Here is a 13783-nt window from a genome sequence, read left to right as displayed (position 1 = left end):
CAAAAACAGCTTCACCCCAGGGGCCAAAGGATGAAAAACACTGAGGCTTTCCTTGAGATTAAAGGCCAGATTGAGCCCCCAGCCCTGCTGAGACGCGGCCCCAGGATGAATCTCCAGCCCCTGGCTGAACCCTCCATCCCAGCTGAACGCCCACCCCCGGACTGAGCCCCTCACCCAAGATGAGATCCCCACCCCGCAAAGAAGCTCCTGCTAGAGCTCCCCTTCCACCCCTCCGCCAGGAGAGCCGGACTGTGGGGATGCGGGTCGGCTGACCCCTCCATCCGGGACCCGCTGTCTGGGTCCAGGTCCTAGGTCCGCCCACAAGGGGGCGCCAGAACCTCGCCGCTGAGCGCAGAAGAGCCCACCCCGATTGGGGGTGGGGCATGGGAAGGGTACGTGTCCATCTTGGCGGGGGGTGGGGGGGGGCCTCGGACTCCACCCCTGCCCCACAACGATTGTGTCTTCTGTGCCTGTTACTGGGCAGCAGCGTGGCGCTGCGCACCTGCGCGTCAGCGTCAGCGCACCGCACCTGGGTCCCTCTCCGTGCGTCTTGCCTTCGCTTCGTGCCTCAGTTTCCCCGCCAGTGAAAGGGGATATAAACGTCCTTCCCGGGGAGGCTTGTGGGTAGGATGGAAGGAGCCTGTGCAGCGGAGAGCTTTGACTGCACGTCTTGGGGGTCCCTGGGGGACTTGGAATGGGGGCCAGGATGGGGGACAAGGTTTCAGACCCCAGCCTCCAAGGAGGAGAAGTGACTGCCCCTCACATCCATGATGCTTCCCTGACCCCAGCCTTTGAGGAGCCCCTGTGGCTTCGGGGTAGGAGCTGGACATGGATACTGCCAGCTCTGAGCGGTCAGGGGTGGTGTGGAAGAGACTGGGGTGCTGGGGTGCTAGGAGGGCTAGCAGGGGCTCTGCCCAGGCAGGTAGAGAGGGCTTTCTGGAGGAGAGGGTATTGGCGCCAAGTTGTCCTGTCCTACCTGTGCTCACTGCCCTCCGGGGCTCCCACCTCCCTCCTGGGGTAAAATCCCAAGTTTTCCCCGTGGCCCACAAGGCCCTGGCTGACCTACCCCGTCCCCTCCCTGCCCTGCCCTCCTCCCTCTCTCCCCCTCGCTCACTCTGCTCCAGACACGCGGGCCTCCTCGCTGTTCCTCCAACACACCAGGCATGGTGCTGCCCCAGGGCCTTTGCATGGGCTGTGCCCTCTGCCTGGAAAACTCTTCTGCCAGATTTTCAGGGGGCTGTTTCTCTCCCTCTATTCAAATCTCTGTTTAAACATTACTTCCTCATGTGAGGCCGACTCTCCTATCCCTTATTCTGCTTCATTTGTCTCCTTGGCACTTACGTCCTCCGACATTTACTTATTTTTATTGTTTATTGTCCATTTTCCCAACTTGGAACTGTAAGTGCCAGGAAGGCAGATCATCTGGGGTGTTTTTTTGTTCTCCACTGTGTCCCCAGTACTTGGTACCCAGCAAGTACTCAGGAAATCTTTGCTGAATGAATGGGAGTTTGCTAGGTGGAAAAGAAAAAAAAAGAGGGAAGGCATTCTGTGCATTTTTGGAGCACCAACTGTGTGCCAGGCTCTGTCCTTGGAGCCAGGTAGGAGGTGGAGTTCCCTGTGCCTGGCACAGAGCAGGTGCTCCATAGATGCCCGTGGAATTTGTTGATCAAAGACTCTGGGAGAATCCCGGGACTGGTTTCCTGAGGCCGCCTGCCCTCCAGCCTCTTCCCTTCACTCTGGTACAGAACGCAGAACAGCCCGAATGGAACACAGAAAGGAGGACCCAAGACAGCTAGAAAGAGTCGAAGCATAGCTTGTTTAATTTTTATACATTTTTTCTTTTTTTTTGCCTTTTATTGAATCTTTTATGGAACCCCCCTTTTTCATTTTTTCTTTTCTTTTCTTTTTCTTTTTGCATAGGGAAACAAACAAAATAATAACAGCCAGAGTCACTTTCTGTAAATGGTACTTAGGTAGGCGCGTCGGCGGAAACCAAAATGACTGCATAATATACAAGGTTATGATCGGAGTATGATGTGAGGACGCAGGGCAGGGGAGCCGGGCAAGGAGAAGGTTGGGCCTGGGTCTGCTCAGATGTCCCCTTGTCCCCCATCCTGTCCCCACCTTGGGGAGGAGGAGGAGGAGGGCAGTGAGCCTGGCCCGAACCTTCTCCCAGCATGGGTTCATGAGCATGGGGTGTGTGTGTGTGCGTGCGTGCACGCGTGTGTGTTGTATCCGGTGTGTGCGGCAGCAAGCGAGAAGCAGAGTAAACTATCCTGGTAATATCGGTAAAATACAAAATGGGGAAAAAAAAAACCCTCAAAAAACATCTCAGAGGGAAAAGGAAATTAACAGCAACATCACCAAAAATTTTAGAAAGAAAGAAAGAGAGAAAGAAGGAAAGAAAATTCAGAGAGGAAAATGGGTCCCTCTCCCCTCTCTCTGTCATCCCTCCCCCCACGACACGTGTTCTGTCCGTCAGACACGGCTTGTCCCGCCCCCATGTGCGGCCCTGGGGGGTGGGAGGGTGACAAGTTGGGGGTAGGGGCCAGGACCCCTGGATGTGAAGGGGCTTTGGTTTCAGGGGGCCTGGCTGGGGCCCAAGATTGGGAGGATGGGATGTCTATGCATTTTTGGGAATGGGCTTTGGGGGTTCACCACTAGAGGGGGGGCTGAGGTAGCTCCTGTCCCTTTTCCAGTGGGTCCCCTTCTAGCCAGGTGGCGTGAAGGCAGGGCTGTAGGGAGGGTGGGAGCTTGGGGGGTGTGGGACTTCCTTCCTCTCCTGGAGCCCTTATTCCTGTTGGATCCCACCTCCTCTTTCCTGAGGCCTAGGGGATCCCCAGGGACTGGGGGAGGAGAACCCCAAAGCCACACCAGCAGACATGTGAGGCACTGCTTGGGAAAAGTCTGTTTTGGTATCGCTGGCAACAAGTCCTGCTGGGATCGCTCTGGGTCTGTCTCCCTGCCTTGCCCGGGGAAGGGGCCGGGGGGGAGTGTGGGCCTCTGGGGCCAGCTCGGACCCCACGCACTCTGAAACGCTTAGGGATACATGGATGGCGGAGAGGTGGTGTCAGTGTGGAGATGAGACCCTCAGGAAGTGTCCGAAGTGGCAGAAACAGGGAAAGATGGGAGGATGCAGGGGATGCTGGATTTGAGGATGGGTCTCTGGAACCTCTCGCCCATCATCCTCCCTCCCCCCCGCCCCACAAAAAAGTAAAAATCAGGGTCTCAGAGAGAGAATCCAGGCCAAAATAAAAAGTAGCCACTGTATAATCTGTATTATGAGAAAAAAATTCCAAAATTATACACATATATGTATATAATGTATAGTATAGCCCTACGCTGGAGGTCAAAGTACCGTCAGAGAAGCCAGAGGAGGGGTGTGTGTGTGGGGGTCCTGTGTGCTGTCTCTTCCAGGGGTCTGGACGGTTGCTCCGGGCCCCGGGATCCTGCCTCACTGGCCGCTGTCCAGCCAAATCTGCTTGCTCTTGAACACTGCTGTCTCTGGGGACAGAGAGAAAGTTCCGGAGCAGGGAGGGGGACGCTGAGGCTGAAGCTGCAGCAGCCCCCCACCCCGCCCCATGTCTCCTCTGAGGTTCCTTTCCGGTCTGATTGTCTAGCTCAGGGTGGGAATCTGGGCTCAGAACTCGGCCAGAACCGGGGTTCCAGACCTGGGCACGGGGCACCCCGGACCCCCGCCCCAGTCAGATAGGGCCAGGTCAGCTTGACCTCTCCACACCTCCCTCTCCACCCAGGTTGGGGTCCGGTGCCCTCCCTCATCCAAAGAGAGGGATGGGGGCAATTTGCATATATTGGGGAGGTCTCCTTAGTCTTTTCCACAGCAAGGGCTGGACCCCAAGGTCAGGCTGGGGGACTCTGTATGGGATGGACAATGGGCCAGTGGGCCGCAGGTTTGAGATGTCAGTTTCATCTATGTTCAAAAAAAAAAAAACAAAAACAACACCCAACCCCCTGCCCGCCCCACTCCCCGGGCATCGACCCAAACTGCAAAGGCAGGTGAGCGGGCTGCTTCCTAGTGTTTCTGCCTTATCCTGACGCACAGCTGGGGGCGAGGAAGGGTGGAGCTGTGGGGCCCGGGGCGCTGTGGAGTGCGGGCCGTGAGGTGGTCCCGGTGAAGCCCGTGGGGGAGGGGTCCTGCAGGGGCGGGCCACCCACTCCCTGTGCCACTGGCTGCTCCCACTTCCTTGGGGCGGGCAGGGAATGAAAACCAGAAATCAGCCCCCATGGAAACTGACAAGCATGGCCTTGGGCTCTCAGGCCAAAGGGCAGTTCTCAAGGGCAGTGTCAAGGCCCAGCTGAGGCCGTGGTCTGGGCTCTCCCTCTGGCCCCTGGGGCTTGCTGAGGTGACTTTTCGAAAGAAAACATGACATGAACGTATGGTGGTGGATGAAAGCCCGGGCCTGTCTGCAAGGCCCCACCCGGCTCTGGAGACAATTCTAAAGTCTGAGGTGGTGGCCGGGGAATGAATGGGGACCGTCTGCCTGGTGGATCCCCAGAGGAGATGTCTGAGGGGCCCGTGGACGGCCAGCCAGAGGTGGCGAGGTTGGAGGACCCGGCCCTTTGGTCCTCCTGCCTGGACACCCCACTAACTGCTACTGTCTCAGCTTTGGTTGAGTGAAAGGCAAAGGAAATTGGGGAAAAAAAGAAAGAAAGAGAGACAGAGAAAGGAAGGAAGGAAAATACGAGAAAATAAAACCGAGGAGAAGACAACAGCACGGCCAGCCCCCTGCCCACCCCTGCCAGGGCCTGGGACGCGGTGCCTCCGGCTGCCCCTGCCCCCTGGCCCCCCGGCCGGGCCTCCGATGGCTGAACTAGACCTACAGGTACAGACAGACAAATATTGCATATATTGGGTTCGGTTTTTGTCTTTTTGTTTGTTTCACACCAGACCCCCCTCCACAGTTACAGCTGGAAGACGTAATAGAACTGGGTGGGAGGGCAGGAGGGTCCTTCCTGCCACCCAAGGCCAGTCTCCAGGGGTGGGGTGGGGTGGGTCCTTTGGCAAGAAGGCGGGGGGCTGCACAGGGGGAGAAGGGGCTGGGGGCGGGACAGCGATTTGACCCTGAGCCAGGGGGACGCCAGCCTGCGGGAGAGGTGGGACGGGGTGGGGAGTCTGGCTGTCGGCAGGGCGGCCGCCCCATGGGCGGACCGCATGGGTCGCGGGTGCATGCGTGGCGTCTGGGGGGCTGGCCTGTGGCCCGGTGAGGGGAGAAGCCCTTGCCCGGTGTCAGGGGACACCCCTGAGGTCTGTCCGCCAGCCTCTGTGGGCAGGGGATTCGGAAACAACCCCTTTGGAGACCGAGGGTGGGGCTGGGGGGGGGGTCGCAGAGCACCAGGGGGCACCCCCAATGCAGCAGGAGACATGGAGACGCGGCCAAGGGTGGGCTGGGGGTGGAGCAAACCGTGGGGCGATTGTTCCGTGGATTTCTTTTTTTTCAGCAATGTGATTTTTAAGCGTGTGATTTTTTTTTTTAAGCAATGTGATTTTTCTGTTTTTTAATTCTTAATTTTTTTTTTTACAAATAGAAATACATCCCTTTTCAATTTTTACTTTTTATTTCATGTCATTGCTTTGTCTTTTTTTTTTTTTTAACTACACGAGCAGTGCATGCAGCTATCTGTGTGCGCTGATATTGTTTAAAGGTAATACTTATTTTTGGAAGGCAAGGCACATCATGTGGTAGAAAATTTCGTGCAAATTAGGAAACATGGAATTTTTTTAAGGTTTTTTTTTTTTTTTTGTATCTTTTTTTTTTTCTTTTAAAGAGGAGGGAGTCGGGGGGAGGGCTGGGGGAGGGCTGGGGGAGGGAGATAGAGCCAGTATCATTCGCCATGCAGTTTCAGCCGCCGCGAGCTGACGTCAGGAGCCAGGTCACAGGAATCCTCGACTAAGCACCATGCAAAGTTAGGTAGCTGGGGGCTGCCAGGTGCCCCCTCCCCTCCCCCACCTACCCTCACCCTAAGGTTCCCGGCTGAGAAGCTTTCCGGATACCCCAACTACACAACCCCCTGCTCTCCCGGAGAGCGGCCCATGCTTTGGTCCCCAACAGCCACCCAGTGGAGGGGCCCTGGGGACAGAGGGACGGACCAAGGGTTCTGGAACCCCTCCGGACGGCGGGAGTGGGGCTGGTGGGGAAGGGTCTCGGGGGGAGGGATCATTTCTCTTTATGATCGAGTGGGTTCGCCAAGCCCCTTGGGCTGCTGGTTTGGGAGGAGGAAAGTCTGGTGTCTGGGGAGGTGGGGGGAGGCTGGCCAGGCCCGGGGCACCGGGGTTTCACCGGGAGAGGGAGGGGAGGGCCAGGCTGGGAGCAGGTGAAGCGGAGGCCTGCCCAGGGCCATGGCTTTGGCCTGGGCCCGGGGATGGACGTCAGGATTCCCCAGAGCCAGGCATGGAGGAGGCCAGTTGGGGTTCAGACGGATGGGCCGGGAGGGGTCCTTGTGTTTGGGCCTGGTGACCCTAGAACACCTAACACCCCCTCCCAGGCTCCCCACCCAAGATGGCCATCCCGGGGTGGAGGCATGGATGGGGCCGGGCAGCTGGGGTGAGGGGGCACCCGGTGGCCCCAGGTTTAGTGTTTTTGGAGCGGCTCAACGGAAAATGTTTAGCAGATGGGAGGCCCCCTACAAGGCTGCAGGGAGCCCCGAGGCGCTGACCCTCCCTGCCCCCAGCCAGAACCCCCTGCGCTGTCCAGGCACACGTGGACTGCACCCGGCCTGGCCTTCTCTCCTTCTGGCGGCCCGGCTGCGATGCACCTCCCGGCTGTGCCCCACTTCGGCGGGGGGTGGGGGGATGAAAGTGCAAACCGTGGTCCCCCTTTGGGCCGGGAGGCACCAGGGAGGGGGTGTCGCTCCAGGATGTAAGGCACTGGCAGAGGAGGCGTTGACGGGGGGCACATCGCCTTCCCCAGATCCCACCCCCGTGCCCCAGCACGGCAGGACGCTGGGGGGATGCCCAGCTCTGCCCCTTGGGCCCACTGGGCGGGGTCCCATCGCTCTAGCTCTGAGGGGGGCATAGCAATGAGGGGTCAGCAACTGGAGGGGCCGGGTTGCGGGGGAGGAGGTTGGAGGATGCCCACGGCCACTCGCGTCCCAGCTGGACAAAGGGGAGGGGGGGCGGGCGGTGGGAATCAGGCACTTAAACCACTCGCTCTCACCTCCCACACCTCCATGGGCTAAGCGGGGTGGTGGGGTCCTCCCCGTTCAGGGCTTGGGTGGATGGAAAGTCCAGAGCAGCTCCGGGCCCCTCCGCTCCGCCGCCCCCAGCCCCTTCCTCGGAAAGTGCATTTCTTACAGTGTGTGCAACGTGGGGCCCTCCCCCGGGGGCTGGGGTGCGCTAGGGTGGCCTCCTATGCCTGGGGGGGGCGGCGGGCTGGGGGTCATTTGCATAGAGATGTCTCCCAAACCGGGCCGGCACGTGGGGCTTCACCAAAGACCGAGTCCCCGGCGCGCTCTGGGGCGGGGCGGAGAGGTCCACAACCGCGGGGCGCTCCTGAGAGAGTATTGGCCATGCGTCCTTGTCCCCCGGCGACGCCCGGGGTCTCCCCGCAACCCTCTTCTGCCCCCGTCGCACCCCTGCTCACCCCGGCCTCCGCGGTGGCCTCTGCTGCCTGCCGCCGGGGTCCTCGCCGGCCCCCCGGGGGCTGCCTCCCCACTTGGCAAACACTGTCCCGGTGGCAGTGGCGATGGGGGCGCGCGGGAGAGGCGGCCTCGCTGGGTGTCCTGCCCCGTCGGCCGGGCACGGGCACCAGGCTGCGCTCACCTGGTCCAGGGCGGAGGTGGGGGCAGCCAGCCCTCCCAGAGCAGCAGCGAGAGGAGATGAATAACTTAGGACGCCCCGAGCGCCCGCTCCCAGGGGCGGTGGGGCCTGGCCCTCCAGTCCGGTCCGTCCGGCCGCGGCATCCCAAGAGTCCGAAGCGTTGCCATCTTTACCTTTTATCTTCTTGGTTGGGTGGGTTTATTTTTATGTGTGGTTTTCTTTTGTTTTTTTTTTTTCCCGTTTGTCTTTTTTTTTTTTCTCCTTTTTTTTTTTTTTTCTTTTTCTTTTTTCCTCCTGTGTGTTATGTGTCTGTGTGTTTTGTCTTTCGGCCGGGCTGGGAGTCAGCGGGGTGTTCTTGCTTGCTCTAGCTTGCCACCGAAAACGTGGGCCGGGGGCCGGCTGTGCGGCTCCCCTCGATTCCCTGGACGAAGGAGCAGGGCGTGGGAAGAAATCTTTCTTATCCCAGATACCAGGACTGGGCGGCCGAGGGGGACACAGAGAAAGAGAGAGAAGGAGAGAGATGGGGGTCAGGCTCCGCCAGCCACTGCCCATACCCACTGAGGCCCCCCTACCCCCTGGGACCTGGGACCTCTGTCTCCCCTATCCCAGACCTGGCATAACCTGCTGGGTGACCCTGGGCAAGTGACTTTGCCCCTAAGCAGAGCTGCTAGATAAACCTCAGGATGTACAGTGAAATCTGAATTCTAGATAAACTATGGATAAACCTGTTAATATAAGTCCATCTCATGCAACTTCTGGGATATACTTATGCTAAACAAAAATTTTTTTTTTTAAATCCTTTATCTGGAATTGAAATCTACCCGAGCATTCTGTGGTTTTGTTTGCTAAATCCGGCAACCTCACCCCCGCACCTCATTGCCCTGAGTATAAAATAGGGGAGGGGATCTGCCCACCTTGTCCGCGGAGGGTGACATTTTCCCATTTAACGGTTCCCCCAGAACCCCCATGAAACAGGGACTACTGCCCCCCGACCCCGTTTTGCAGTGAAGAAAACCGGGGCTCAGAGAGGCAAAGTAACTTGCCCAAGTCCACCAGCGTGGGAGGGGAGAAGCCAGAATTCGAACTCAGGCCTGAGAGGCCTCAGTCCTCGCCTGTCCCCCTGCCTGGGGCTGACCCCTTAGCCTGGCCTTTCCAGAGGGGGAGACTGAGGCTCCGGGTCAGGTGGCCAGGTCTGCACGGACAGCTCTGGCCTGGGTCTCCACAGGGAAGCCACTGTACAGACCCTTCCCCTGGATATGCATCCAATTCGCCTGTGTGGGGCAGGCCTGGGGGTAGGTAACCCCCATCCCCACCCCGCTGGGGTCACAGCGGCGCTGCTCCCCCGCCCCCTGCTGTAAATCAATCGCACCCCCTCCAACCAGGCCGCCCTGCAGCCGCTGGGCCATCCCATCGAACTGGCGCCATGGCTCCCAGCCCCCCACCTCCAGCCAAGTTCAAGTTCATCTTGGCCATTACCTCATGTCTGGTTTCCGTTGGCAACCAGACAGATTCTGGGCGTGACCCTCCCTGGTGGTGGCCGGCCTCCCCTAAGCCCTTCCTCCCTGCCTCCTCCCCTCCTAGGCTCTCTGCCCGTAACAGTGGGGGGGGGCACCCTCAACTCAACATTGTCCCCCATCAGCTGAGGGGGAGACGGAGGCCACGCGGTGCCAGTAGTGAGGTCTGGGCTCTTCTGGCATCCCCCTGACCTGGCTGGAGCCACCAGTGTGGCTTTGGGCATGTGGCTTAAATTCCTCTGGCCCTCGGTTTGCTCATCTGCTGAATGGGCGTGATGGGCAAAGGGCTTCTGGTGTAAAATGCTCGGCCGGGTGGACCCCTTCACACAGGGGAGGGGGCGGGGGTGTCAGAGCCCACAAGAGCCCCACTCTGGGGGCCAAAGTGATGGATGGCTCAGGACTGGGGGGACTGATGGAGAGAGACGGGGGTGGAGGGAATGAAGAAGGTGGGCAATTGATCAGGGAGAGATCAACCGACATCAATTGGGGGAGGGGGGCTGATTGGGGGAGAGGATATTGATCAGGGGGCAAGGCACTGACTGCGGGGAGGGCAGGAGATGGAAGGGCACGTGGTGCGGGGAGAGCAGCCGCTGCAGGCTGGGGGGCAGGGGCGGGGGGTGGGGGCAGAGGAAAGCCAACTGGCCAGGAATAATGAAGGCGGAGGAAGTGCTGACTGGGCCAGAAAGGAGAGGCCTCTGGGCTCTGAGCCCTTTGCACAGGGGCTCCAAGAGGGGGGAGCGGGTCTCATGGCCCCTTCCTCCCCCCTTCCCTCCTTCTGGGGTCTGCCGGGGGTGGGGGTGGGGGCGCCTGAACCCACTGGGGGACCTGGGCGCCCTTAGTCCAGGGACCGGTGGTCCTGCCTGCGTGGTGCTGGCGGGGTCCTCCACCAGACCTAGATGGGGGGCCTCGCCTTTCCCATAAGCCTTGGGGTCTCTCATCTGTCTGTCACCTTCCATGCCACCCTCCCCCACCAGCCCCACAAAGTTCTTTCCAACTCCCAGCCCTGGCTGTGCTCCTCCCTCCCTCTCATCCCTTCAGTGGCTCCCTTTGGCCCCCAGGCCAAAGCCCACATTTGAGGTCTTCCACATTCAGGCTGTTTCCCTATCATTTCCAGCCCTTGGCAGCGCTGATCCCCCTGCCTGGACACCCTGCTCTACCTGACACCAGGCTCTTACCCCTCCCCACCCAGGCAGGGCCCTGGATGCGCCCCCCGACCCCCAGGTTCCTCCACAGCCCCAGACCCACTCTCTCTGGGTCCCCAGCGGGGCCTGCTGGCCAAGGGGGGTGGTGACCAAAGGTGCCCCCCTCCCTGGCACCTTGGTTCCCCCCCCCCCTTGCAGGCCATTGGCTCCGGGTGGTCCCCCATCCCCCCATGCAGGGGTTGACAATGGGGTTGGGGGGAGGCTGGGGAAGGGTTAAGGGGCCAGGGCCCCCTCCCTGTCACTTTTATTAGCTTTGCTTTCTGCAGCAATTAGGACATTCCCAGCCTCCAGCGGGGAGGGCTGTCAGGTGGGGGTGGGAGAGGAAACGCCTGGCTCCCTGAGCACCGGGGGCGGGGGGCAGGGGTGTCTAGGCCGGGACAGAACCCAAAACCCAAAGCGGGGAATCCTGGGGCCACCCCAACTCGGTGGGTGACCCTGACCAAGTGATCCCTCTGTCTGGATCCTGGCTGGGGCTCTGTAAAGCAGGACACTTATATTTTGGGTGTGCGAGGGTGTGTTGGGGTGGTCTTGGCCTCTCAGTGCCCTTTCTGGATAAAATTGGTCCCCTAATGCTCCAGACCCTTCAAAGACTCCCAGGAGGTGCCCAAGGCCAGAAAAAGAGACTGAGGTTCAGAGCTCCCCGCAGTTAGCCCTGGTGCCCTGACCCCAGCACCCCCAGCTAAAGTCTGGGCAGGGAGGGAGGGGGATAGCCAGGTCCTGCCCACCCACTCTGTCCCCCTGAGTTGCCAGCAGCAACCTGGCCAGCCTCAGACGGTCGCCAGGGGCCCAGGCTGTGGCGGGAGGTTCCTTGGGCCTGGTCAGCCCCTCCCGATGAACTCCACTGCAGGGGACCCTCCCAGAGTGGCTTGAGGATCCGAACCTGACCCCTGGGGACCCCACAAATCCCCGTACTCTCTGGCTCTGGGTATTTGGAGTAGCTGGGGAGCCCTGAAGAGGTTTCTCTGTGCGGCTGGGCCTCAGTCGGCCTGCAGCAGCTGGTGCTGCCCTCTGGCTGTTTCATATCCCGTGACCCCCTCCCCAACACGCACCAGGGAGCACGGCTCTGGGGTCCAGCCACCGCCCTTGAACACCCCCCGCCAGCACACTCCCGGCTTGCACGCAACACAGATGTGGACCCCGGCCCGAAGGCGGGTGTCGGGGACACGTGGGCAGGGGCTGAGGCCACCTCCCACCCCGAGGGAAGCTGGGAGCCATGAGTCTCAGTTCCAGACCCATCGAGGCTCTGCCCTGCGCTGCCGTGCGGCCTCAGGCAACTCACTCCTCCTCTCTGAGCCTCCTTGTCTCGTCCTCAGCCAGCCTCATGCCCCCGACCCTGGTGCACACTCAGCTGCAGTGGTGCCAACCCCGCCTCTGCCGCCCCACTGCCACTTCGCAGGCTGCAGCCAGGGGCGAGGGCTTGCATGTTCTACCAGGAGGCCCCGCCCCCTGCCATGGGCTGCCTCAGCTTCCCACCTGTCCCTGGCGTCCTGGGGTCCTCTGGCACCCCCTACCTCCCTCTCGTGTGGTCCCCTCCCTCTGGCCGGCGTGGGAGGGGATGAAGGCTGGGGGGTTGAAAGCCTGGGCTGACGCGCTGTGTGATCCTGGGCAAATCCCCTTGCCTCTGCGAGCCTCAGTCTTCCCATAGGTACAAATGGGGCCAGGGCGGTGAAAACCCCAGCCCCACAGCAGCTCTGCCAGGAGCGTCCCCTGGCAGGATTTGGGGCCATACCACGTCCCCGGGCGTGGGCTCGAGGCCCTGGAAGGGGCTGGGAGGCTGGCCACTGTGCCAGGGGTGCAGCTGGCGGGAGCGGCACGGGACCCAGCAGGCCGGCCTCTCCCTGCGCGCCCAGGCCGGCCCCTCTGCCCTGCCCCTCCCACCCACCCACCAGCCGGCCTCTTGGCCCCTACCTGTGCCTGATAAATGCCCGTTGGATCCCTTGGTCCTAATCCCACAAAGGAACGGTTTGCAGGGGACGTGCCGGGCGTAGAGTAGGCTGCGGGGAGGAGAGAGACCGAAAGCCCGTTAGCGCGGGGGCGGCGCGGGAGCACCAGAGAGGGTGGCCGCTGCCCAGGGTCACACAGCCAGGCCTTCATACCCAGCACCCGGCGCCTCCGAGCTTGCCGCCCTCCCCCGATGGTCCGGGCACCCCGAAAAGCCCACGGTCTCGGGCCCCCGGGGTCACACGGGCAGGTGTCTGCCGAGAGGGAAGGCGCAGGATGAAAGTTTCATAATCCAGAAACCGCTTGTGAATTATTCAGAGTGTTCCACTGCCTGGTCCATCCTGCTCCTGCGGCCTGCATCCCACCGCGTGGGGTGCCATGAATTATTGAGGGCGTTTTATTTATTAATTTCCCTCCTGGAGAGGGCATGGGGAAGGCTGCGTGTGCGCACATATATATATGATTATATTTTAATCGCACCATGTTTTGCCGGTGACTGAATGATTCGCAACCCAGGCTGGGGAGGGGACGGGGGTGGGGGGAGGGTCCCCATGTGGTCTCCACCAGAGCGCAGATAAGTGGGAGGTGGTGAGGCTTAGGGGATTGCGGGGGAGGCGGTGGTGGGAAGCAGGCTGCACCTGCAATTCAGAAGCCGGTGCAGGGGAAGGAGAAGAAATCCATGTTTCTCCCTTGTCTATTAAGCGTCACTGTAAGCCAGGCACTGGGCACCATCCCATTTTAACCCTCGGCAGCCTCAACGCGGCAGACGTGATCATTATGCCCATTTCACAGATGAGAAAGCAGGGAGAGTAGGTGAAGACCAGCGCCACATGCCAACTCTATCCTCTGCACCCGGCCTCCCGCTAAATGTTCTCCCTGATCTATTGCACTGACTCACTCGCCACCACCCTCTGGTGACTCTCCCATTTTGCGGCTGAGAAAACTGAGGCTCAGAGAGGGGAGGACGTTTGCCTAAGGTTACACAGGGAGCAAGATGCAGGGGCAGGATTGCAACCCAGTGCCCTGCGCTCCGTCATGGTGTTTGGAGAAAGCCCGTCTGCACGTGAGGCTGCCCCGCGTCTCGGCAGGCAGTGGATGCTGGGGAAGAAATACTGGGGTGCTGCATGCGGGGAGGGGGGCCGATGGGGCCCAGATGGAAGGGCTGGCCCCTCCTGCTTGGGTGGGGTGAGGAATCTCATCTGGGGAGCGAGGGAGAGAGAGACACCCAGAGAGGAAGGGGGTTTAGGGAGAGGCTGGGGGCAGAGCCACCACTGATGGGGTAGATAGACCCCAGGATGGGGATTCTAGGAACCTCTTCCCAGCCTGGAGCAGCCCTGGACTGGGGTGGG

General features: G+C 60.6%; 1 protein-coding gene across 5 annotated transcripts in view; it reads right to left on the bottom strand.

Moving 5' to 3' along the window:
* Positions 1-5558: 5558 nt before the first annotated feature.
* Positions 5559-13783, bottom strand: part of NFIC (nuclear factor I C) — a 66443-nt gene continuing 58218 nt past the window's right edge. For 3 of the 5 annotated variants that reach the window (XM_068537289.1, XM_068537288.1, XM_068537290.1), the window contains 2 exons: positions 12402-12487; positions 5559-8252 (listed from right to left, as the gene is read on the bottom strand). In XM_068537289.1, coding sequence (XP_068393390.1) covers positions 8235-8252; positions 12402-12487 — 104 coding nt within the window. In that variant the 3' untranslated portion in view covers positions 5559-8234. The remainder of the gene's footprint in view (positions 8253-12401; positions 12488-13783) is intronic. The other 2 variants (XM_068537293.1, XM_068537292.1) reach the window with 1 other exon arrangement.

The sequence above is a fragment of the Eschrichtius robustus genome, chromosome 2 (genome assembly GCF_028021215.1).
Source record: "Eschrichtius robustus isolate mEscRob2 chromosome 2, mEscRob2.pri, whole genome shotgun sequence".
NCBI classification, from domain to species: domain Eukaryota; kingdom Metazoa; phylum Chordata; class Mammalia; order Artiodactyla; family Eschrichtiidae; genus Eschrichtius; species Eschrichtius robustus.
The sequence above is the reverse complement of the archived record's forward strand: the minus strand, read 5'-3'. Positions and strand labels throughout refer to the sequence as shown.